This window comes from Odontomachus brunneus, unplaced genomic scaffold, assembly GCF_010583005.1.
Source record: "Odontomachus brunneus isolate Ranch 3 - 2012 unplaced genomic scaffold, Obru_v1 Obru_scaffold_182, whole genome shotgun sequence".
Taxonomy (NCBI): domain Eukaryota; kingdom Metazoa; phylum Arthropoda; class Insecta; order Hymenoptera; family Formicidae; genus Odontomachus; species Odontomachus brunneus.
The window spans coordinates 263,732-274,187 of NW_022639632.1; the positions used below are offsets into that span (position 1 = coordinate 263,732).

At 39.8% G+C, this 10,456-nt stretch overlaps 1 protein-coding gene across 1 annotated transcript; it reads right to left on the minus strand.

Annotated features, from left to right (window-relative positions):
• Positions 1 to 2,382: 2,382 nt before the first annotated feature.
• LOC116851628 lies at positions 2,383 to 3,228 on the minus strand. Its single transcript, XM_032831241.1, has 3 exons — positions 2,846 to 3,228; positions 2,679 to 2,732; positions 2,383 to 2,603 (listed from the first exon to the last, which is right to left on the minus strand). The coding sequence occupies exons 1-3, from the start codon at positions 3,040 to 3,042 to the stop codon at positions 2,507 to 2,509; spliced, it is 348 nt and encodes a 115-aa protein (XP_032687132.1). The 5' UTR covers positions 3,043 to 3,228; the 3' UTR covers positions 2,383 to 2,506.
• Positions 3,229 to 10,456: the final 7,228 nt, after the last annotated feature.

Below are 10,456 nucleotides of genomic sequence, written 5' to 3' on the forward strand. Positions count from 1 at the left end.
GCAACAAATTTTCGAATAAAATCGATTTTTTTATATATTCCATTTAATATATCCCACAGCTCACTAAGAAGCATATTGATTAAATTTCTTTTATAATATAGTATAATATGAGAGTTAGTTATGATATTTATTTTCGAATTAAATGGCTTTATAAAAAGAACAAATATCATTCCACCGCTAAAAATCCAATTATGGCCTACTTTTCTTCTTTTAGATAGTAATTTTCTTCTACCAGCGATATTTTCTTGAAATATGCTCATCATAAATTTTAGAAAAGCTGATATAACCATGTGCTCAAAAGAAGAATACATTCTCTTTTTATAAGAATGTTAAGCTTTATAAAATATGTTGTAAGATTTTGTATCGAATAAAAAGTTTAACTGTATGTGTATAAAATAAACAGAATTGCTGTTTTAATTTCATATCCTTGATTGAAACGCTAAATTTACTAGGATTCAAAATGTATCTTGAATTTGATGCTTATGATGAACTCTTACAATAGATTTGTGGATATATAAACTTATGAAGCACTTGAATTAAGTAACACTTAATTTTTTACTTCAATGCAGTATGTATTTTTCTATGTGCACAATAGTAAATTCTCATGTATTTAGTGCATTAAAAAGAGAATAATTCCCCGGAGAACGCAAGTAATTAAAAAAGATATTTGTATGAAAAAATATTTGAAATTGCTTAAGCATTTTTATAAAATGTTTCAGAAACTATTCTTTTCCCTTGAGACAGTAATCAATAAATAGCCGTAAAATGGACGTAACATGCAACCTTCCTCTTTAATCTACACGAAGAGAATATTGTAGTAAAAATTACAGTACAATTTTAATAATCCGGGATTAGACTAGCGTTATTACGAAAATTATAATAAATACATAGTAAAAATAGATATAAACATAATAATTTTTACTATGTTGATGGTCACTTTTACTATATTTTATTAGATTTTAATAATTTTTATCGTAATGCCAGTCTATTTCCGTAGTGCTAAAATTATATTGTAATTTTTACTAAATTATTCTTTCCGTGTATCTTTACCCATGATTTTGTGACGTTGCTTTTGCAATTATTTATTGACTGTCAAGGAGAAATGATAGTTTTCGGAGTATTTTACAAATATGCTTAAATGACCTAAAGTTCTTTCTTTCATTTATATATCTTTTTATTTGAAAATGGCAGGCAAGAATCTTCAGCGTGTCATTTCTTGCATCTGACGAAATGATTCAATATAGTTGCAGCGAATATCCAGGAGTCTTAAGTCGAAATTTTCTGAATCGAATTTGAGACTAGTGAGCTTTTGATAATAGTAATCGCCAAATAGTGCGACAAGGCGATTGCGTTTGTAATTGCGGAAATAATTGAAGAAATAATTTTATCATTCTTCAATTCCTTACTAGCGTGGTGAATTTGTAATCATTTTGTTTATTTCTCCAGTGAGAACCGTCCCGCTGGATTTCATTAGCGAGATGAAACGTCAAGCCCTTATTTTATGCCGTATTCGGCACGAATTTCGTGCGATTTGCTCGCGAGCCAGCGCGAGCGGTTTCGTCCACATTGTCGAGTCACCGGGCGGCAGCTAATATAGTAGCATTCAAATTAGATGCCTCGTTTCCTCTCGCGCAGCCTCTCTCCCGCCGCGACAGTTATATCGAGAATTAACATCGTCGAAAATGGAAAAAAGAGCGCAGGATGTAGTAGCGGAGGAGGAGGCAGGACCTCGTTCCCGAGAGGATCCCTCTCGGCACCGGCAAAGCATTCCTCACGTCAGAACGTCTCCGCGGTCTAATCCTCGGCGAGGAGAGAGTCGGGAGAGGTCAGCGGGGCGCTTCGACGAAGGGCTACTGGTTTCTGGCTCCATCCTATATACGACGCGGACCTCCTATCCAAGCCGTTCGTCCATGCCCTCGTCAAACTCGGGAGCCCGCGAGCTCGTCTTCGAGAACGTCTCAGCGTGAACTCCGGGTTCCGCTGAGACGTCCGTCTTCGGCGCCCGCCCGTCCTCGACGTCCGCACGGATTTCAACGGCGACTTCGCGGAGTCGACCCGCGTCCGAAAACGACGACGAGAGGGAAAAAAAGGAGCGCGGCCCTTCCCGAATCGTAATTTCGGTTCTGCATTCTAATTCCTGCTAATTCCGTCGAACTAGAAGAACACCAAATATGTATGCTGCAGAGAGAGTCTTGAGATACAACACTTCACAAGTTATTATTCTATCTTGATGCTATATATGGTTATGTACCACTATTTTCTTCATACTGAGAGTTGAAAAATCGATATTTATGACATTTGTATTAGATTGCAAGACCGGCATTCGTAGTTGCCAATTATTCGCGATCTTTCATTGAGAGCATGACAGATTCGTAATCATGAACCATTGATTGGCTACTTGAATCAATATATTGTCTATTGTCGTATGAAATAAATATTACAAATTAATGAATAATCAGAATTCCGTAAGATTATAATCGTCAAGACATAATCATTTATCAAATAATCAAGGACTACAAATGCCAACATAAGTTTCAATCCGCGTATCTCTTTGTTCTCGATAAGTTTTCCAAATGTCTGTGTGTGTTAAAATTAAAGATATTCTGTAATAAACAATCTGTAGCGTATCTGGGGACGAAGGAGAGTTGCAAAAATCGTACTAATTTTCTAAATCGTACCTGTACCTCATCAATTTCCTTATTATTATTGAATACGAACGACACCTAATATACCTAGAAATAAAAATGTATGAGCAATGAGAAATATAAATAAAAATTTTCGTATTATATCTTATTTTGTGCGTGTTACAAGTATTAAAAAAAATCAGATACGATTGATGAGGTACCATTTAGAAGACTGGTACGATTTCGGCAACTCTCCCCTACATGATGTATCACTGTCGCGTACTGGAGACCTGCTTCCTCCGTCCTGATTTCTCGATCCAGCACCCTGGCTTCCAGCTGCTTCGTCCGGCTGATACTCCGGATATGCCTCGTAGCATTGACGTTCGCGTAGATACGGCTCGATTGGAGAAACGCGCATGTTAATAAACGTGATATCGATGAAATTAATTGAAGATTTTACATAAAAGAGAGAGTTAGGAAATAATAACTAACATATAATAGAATACAGAGAACATAATAACTAACATACAATAGAATACAAAGAACAATAACTACAACGCGGGGAATAATAACTAACGTACCAATACTTCAGCTGCGTCACGATATGCTCGTCGACTCGAAATGTAATAACTCGGTCACGGAAGAGTACGCGACGCACTACACGACAGTATCAAAACAAAAGAAAAAAGGCCGTTATTGCTCGCCAATAACTGACGTGTTTATCCGGTAGGCGAGAGATCACTCAATAATCCACGTAAACCAAAACATTATAGATCTTCGAAACGGACAAACTTACTTTGTACGTCGCATACTATTTCATAATCGATTGTTACATTATATTCCAACCCGGCAATCGGTGTTCATGTTGCAGAGAGTACATTGATAGTTATTATTCCCGTCGGCCTTTAAAATATTTAATTTAATGTTTGCGTCACGCGGTACCGGATTTCTTCCAAGTCGAATTATATCTGTGGATGTATGTGTGTGTGTGTGTGTGTGTGTGTTGGTATGTATCAGAGTTCTAATATTAGTACCACAAAGCAATCAAGACGGTGAATTGAGAAGTCAGAGCTGAGGCAGTAATGTATCTTTAGGTGTATAAAATCGCTTACACAGAATGTTCCCGACTTTGACGAACTGTCGACGAACAGTTTGACGAATTTGTCGAAAGTAAAGAGACATCTATATCAAGAGAGAGAGAGAGAAAGAGAGAGAGAGAGAGAGAGAGAGAGAGAGAGAGAGAGAGAGAAAGAAAGAGAGAGAGAGAGAAATTTAAGCCGACATTTAACAACCTGAAATGACGTCCGAGTTATCACATAAAATGTCAAGAGGGTGAAATCAGGAGAAAGATGTGAATTGTATTCAGATTTCATGCTTGTATTGTTGGCAAGGTCCCAGAGAGTAACCATGCAAAATTTGATCCAAATCGAACAAAAAGTTTAAAAGTGTTTAGGAAACAGACATTTTATTTATATATATTTATATATTTTTATATATTTATATATTTATTTTCTATAATATACATATATATATATATAATATTTTTTTTCATAAATTTCTAATTATTTGTTAACAACACATGTGTGATATTATAACTCTAGATTCTTCTTTCGTTTTTTAAATTTGCAGGTTTAATGTAAAATAAAAATTTTCTCGCTGAAACTATCATGAGAAGCAATAGCCCTACGCCGAAGGTGAAACAAAACAGGTCACTCTAAGATTTTAATCAGTATGAGAAAAGTCTGTAAACACACATTCATACATACACACACTCACACATATATATATATATATATATGCATGCACAGACAAGCTGTTTGAGATCATCGGCGTTCCGATTAAGAGTCAAGGTAAACTATACTCCCTTTAATCAATCATAATGCAAATACTAGCTTCAGAATGAAATGTCTAGAGATACTTGAGATGCAGAGAGATGCAAGGTCGACTTGTCGAGCAAACTCGCTGAAACGCCCGCGGCGGTTTCGACTTCGCCAAATGGTAGCATGAGAATCGGTCGCATGAGCGATATTTTTGCGCAAGCACAGTCCGCGAAATGTTGCTCGGCGACGCGTGAGTAGACGAGACATCGGCATGCGAGGTCGTACCGTGAGTCTCTCCTGTAGTCGCATTCACCGGATACGACAACGAGGATCGCTCGAGCTCGGTGACAGGGGCGCGTTCGGCCGCGTTCCTTGGTGCACGCGACGTATGCAAGCAGTGCGACAAGGACGAGAGCGGCAAGAGACGAGGAATGGGGCGCTGGGCAAGGAGAAGGAGGAGAGGGAGAAGGAGGAGGAAGAGGATGAGGAGAGGGAGGCACAGGAGGCACACGTTCTCGAGAGGCAGAAAGAGAAAAGACGGACACGGAGCGAGCAGCGGTGGACAAACGGACCACCCCGTCTGCGAGCGATCATGTCCCGATCACGTAAACTAGCCGCCCCCTCATCCATCATGCCTTCGTCATGCGCTATCACGTGTTACCGGTCTCCTGCGTGCCTCTTTCTCTCTCTTCTGCTAGTCCTTTTTTGGCCGCGTCTCCTCTCTCGCGCGACGCCGCGCAAATTGGCGCTGGACCGACGCGCGGAACTGGTTGCGTCGTATCGGTTGGACCGGTCATCGTTTTCAGAACAGCTCGCTCGCGATCCCTGAGACGGATATAATATATTTATCACGTAGTTCTAGCACCTACACAGGCGACACGCAAAAGAAAAAGATCCCGCTTAGTTTCTTTTTTCCAACGACGAGAAAAAGCGGAGGAAAAAGTTTTGTTGGACGTGATGAGTATATTTAATAATAAACGTCACTTTGTGAACACGTGTGAGAGGGATAAACAGATAGATAGATAGATAGATAGATAGATATATAGATAGATAGGTGGATTTAATGCACGGAGAAATCTTTAAGCACACGATACACACAAATACACAAATACAGATACATAGAGTACAGCAAAATAATAGATAGTTAATAAGTTAAACTAAAATAAAATTTTTACAATTATAATAGTAAAATAATACGCTAGACAAAAATAGTTATGTTTTACAACGCTAGAATATTAAACATAAATAACATAAGGATATAGCGCGCAACAATTCAATCCTATCTAAAATTTGAGAGCGTAAAGCTCACACCACGCACTTCACAATTCTGAAGTTTTTTAAAGAGCAGATTTTGGAAGGACGCTAAAGAGGAAGCTTCAGTGATATTTACAGGCAGGGAATTCCAAAGCGAGAGAGAGAAGGAGAAAGAGAGATTATTTTGTAACGTTAGAAAATATAGAAAAAAAAAGGATAAAAGAGCAATTTGAAGCTCACGTCGAGTAAATTTAAGAATATAAAGTCTCGATATTATTTTCATAGTCATTGAGAGAGAAATAGCCCAAATGGCTGCAGTTTCAATAGACAGCTATACTAATGCATGGTGCAACCTATGTTGAGATTGTAAATACTTTCATCTCCTACAAACACAACTATTAATATTGAGATTTTATATTCTTAAAATACCTACTCATCCTAAGTTTCCAATCGGTATATCATTAATTGGAATATTTAAAGCTTCACAAGGAAAAGGGGCGAAACTCTGGCCGTACTCTTTGCATGAGAACAAACGAGATGGACCATGAGGAATCTCCATCGCTCTTCCGCCGGAGCGCACAGACGTGCTTCTGCGCGTTACTTCGCAATCTGATTTCACAAATTAAGGCCGTGAACGCCGGCGTTTGATTAGGAATTGTAATGATACGGTTAACGCGCCTTATTCAGGCTTCGCGATTCATAATTCCACGTTGTTCGCTCTCGGAGCGGCTTTCATACCGCGGCCAGCAGCGGTCCGGCGTCCTCCGCTGGACAGTGGATCGCTAATTGCTGATTGATCGTTTCTGAATAACGCAATTAACCGAGCGAGAAGCCCGCGCGATTGCACGGGAATATCGGGAGGATTGCGAAAAGGGTGCTTTAAGCCGGCGACGCGAGACAGGAGGCCTCCGCAATGGCTCGCAATAATCAATTTCTGCATAATCCTCGCGCGCTCTCACATCTCGGTAGTTTCGTCACTTTCATACTTGCGCAGGCTATCAGCGAATATATCTTCGTAATTGTATTGCCACTAGCCGGCTCTTTCGTACGAAAGAAGATAGAGAGAAGGTAGAAGAAGATAGATAAAAGAAAGAAGATAGAAAGAAGAGAATCGCAGAAAGGCGAAGAGTGATTCGCGGAGAACGACGAATTCTTGAATTACACGTTTATAAGCGTACGAGATTGTACGGCACCTACGCTGCCGTTATATTAAGTTGAGATTATCCGATATATCGGAGGACTCGAAGGAATCATCCCTGACGTAACGTGACGCTGGAGCGTTAGAAAATCGTGAAACGGATCGGGGCACTCGATGGAGCGCCCGACGGCCTGGGGGCGTGAGAGGGTAAGAAACGAAGGGCAGAAAATGAATAAAGGAGGTTCTGGCTGCGGCACGTGCGAGGGCTACCGACCGCAAAAGAGGCGGCTTATATTATTATAACGTGGGCAGGTGGGCGAGACCGTCTATTGGCGGCGCTAACGAGGGATCGGTAATTATTACCCACGACTTAACTCCTAGCTGCGCGTGCAAAGACCTTTTATTGCGACGGATCGCACCCTCCTTCAGGAAGCCTCAGCCGAACCGATCTGACACGCGGGAGAGTTGCATAACGCGCTCGCAATTATCAATTTGACAAATATCAGGACTACTCAGCCGCGAATTGTGCCCGTTGCGGTTTTTTGAAACCGCAGTCTAAGTCGCCAAAGTTTTATCTTTATATGCAAATATATGCACTTCTTAACTTCCGCAAAGGGTATGGGAAAATTTCAAAATGGCACAAATCTGTTTGCGGATTTTTATTTTATTGCGCTAATATCTTACAATTCTGGGGTTTCTCGATATTTCTAGAAAAAAGTGTCTAGAGATATTGATTCTCAACAAAGTCATGGTAGCTCAATATTGCTCAAAGTTGTCTGTAACAAGCTCAGATTGTAGTGTGCATTAAGAGAAAAACAATTGTTGATTTAACTAAAATTGTAATTATTTTTGGCCTCAATTATATGTTTTGATTGTTTTAACACGAAAATGGTAGTAATAATATGCATGTAACGTTATTATCACTAAAATTATAGTAAAATTTAATAAAAAAAATTATTTTTCTGATCATAATAATTATTTCTCTATGTGATTATATAGTTATAAATAACAAATACTTTTCTCTCAGTGTTCCAAAAAATATGATTATACAGAGGATTAAACAGAGCGATCAAGTTTCATCTGATTTTGGAAGCTCTCGATAATGGCAATTGTTTTTGCATACGATTAAAACTCACGTCGAGTCTATTCCAAACATGTAACTCTCTAATTTGAGCTTTTACCTTTCTGGAGAAAAATTATCCAAAAGAGAATTTTAACAAGTAGCGCTATGTAAACAAAAACGAATATCAATTAACAGTGGCAGCTAATTTAATTGCGCATGACACGCGCCGCATATTTATTGTTTGCCGTTAAACAACACTAATGTTTATCAATGAAATGTGTTTATCAACACTAAAATTTATCAATGAAATCTTAACTGATCAGTAATTGACGATAATTGATTGTCAGACAGCATGTAGCAGGTCGCGAAAATCACCAATTCAAAACGATAAAAAGCCCAGATTGGAGATATACATCTTTTTTTTATATCAACTCGATATACTTCAATCATACACTGAGAGAAATTACCCAATAAAAAATTAACAAACGGATATTTCCGATCAAAATATTACAGATGAATTTTTATATCCGATCAAGATAACCAATTAAATTTAATCGAATATTTTCGATGATAATGGTATTCCATCAGATAAACTGATCAAAAAATTATGAACCAATATTTCTTATTATATATTTCCTGATCGGATACAAAATTTATTAGTACTTTAATCGGAAATATCCATTTGTTAATTTCATATCGAATAATTTCTCTCAGTATATACAAAAAAGATTATCATTATTGAGGACCCTAAAATCAAGCGAAACGTTTACGAACGCTTAGCCACACACTTTATCCTCAATAATATTTTCTTCCAAATGATTATTTAAAATTTTTCTCTATTTTTTTACTTTTGCTAGATCTCCAAATATGTATAACGAATAATTTCGATATCCAGCCACATACATCTACGCAGTTTATCGCTTTACGATTCAATCCATGATGAAGAAAATTAGTAGCTTACTTTGTATCGCATCAGGGCATTGAAGCGTACTTCGCTTTGTACGTCGCTTATCACTTGCGCACGACTGTGGCAGTCGGGACGTATATTACACGACTCTCGAGATTTGATGGAGCTGTTGACCCTTGTTAATATACCTGCGCGCCGCAACGATTATACACTTTCAGCGCATTAGTGTGAAAGCACATTTACCTGTCCGGTCAAGGTAGACGATCCATCATCGTGTCAACGGACCATTATATTATACCAAGTATTTTGTAGGTTTTCGTATCTCGGATTCCCTCCGAATCGTTCACAGTCGGGAGATAACATCCACGTATGAAAGGTTATCGCGTACGAGAAATGAGAATCTGTGAATCGAGTAAATAAATAAATAAATAAATAAACGAACAAATAGCGCAATACGGTCATTTCTTTAACATTATGGTCATTTCTTTATCATCCATTGTTTACTTCCTTTCGCGGCGCTAGAAAGACGCGATACGTGTGCTGATGTTTTCATGTGATTTACATAACAAATAATACATCGACGTACACATGAGCATCATTGAAAGGATATCGAGTGGCTTCAGTGTTGTCCAGAGAACAAGAAGAGGACAAGCCGAAACCGCATGTTTGCTTGTTTTTCCGACCTAATGCTCCATACTTAAACGCTTGGCAAATCCTTTTCAACTGATAAACCTTTGTGAAATATAACGAGCACGCGAAAGGATGATTGACTTCGAGCTGTCGGGCCCTTTGAGCGATCATTGTTGTTTCTCTCGACGGAGCTTTTCCGCTTGATGGCGGGAAACGCGTGTGCACGCGCTCAACCTCGTTATTGGTCCGCAGACTCGGGTATTTGGATACTCATAATCCCCTTTCTGCGATTCGGCCTAGTCTAATCTACCTGACTGACAAGTGACAAATGATATCAAGTTTGCACGCTGCTGGGCGCGCGTCGCTCCTGCGGACCTGCCTATCTGATTCTGAAGGACTCGGTCGCGAAAGATGATCTCGGGACACGACAAAAGCCGGTCTAGTCGGCCTCTTCGAACGAGGCCCCGAGATTTCTACCGAAATCGCCGCGATTCTCTCCGATCGGGGGATAAAGCTACGGGCAAACGGCGGCGCGTTTGTGCCGCATCTTGGCTGGCAACATCGTCAACAAAAGGATCCAGCGGACAAAGATCCCCGTGAGCAGTCCACAATATTGTATCGACGTTTGTGTTTTATACGTCTGTCCGAGCTCGTTTTCTTGCGCCGCATGATTTGAGCCGAGACAGAAAGGTCTAGCTGCTCCGTTCGGTAAAGAGGTGTGTATCTGGTACGCCGGTTTCTAACAAAAGACGCGCGAAACATCGAAAGCGATATGCTTAATTGAATCGCGAATCACGGCGGCGCGACGTCGAGCTCAGTCCGGTCAGACCGCAGTGCCGTGTGATCGCAAATCTAGAAATTGCAGAAGAAATCTTAGGACCGCCGATGGGCGTCGTCGCCGTCGTGCAAGAGCATAATGCCGCTCTTTGACGTGATAAGAATCGCGCGGAGAGGGACCTCCGAGACGAGAGCGCGGATAAAAGAGCACGCGGTGCATGGGATGGGGGTGGGGAGAGGGGG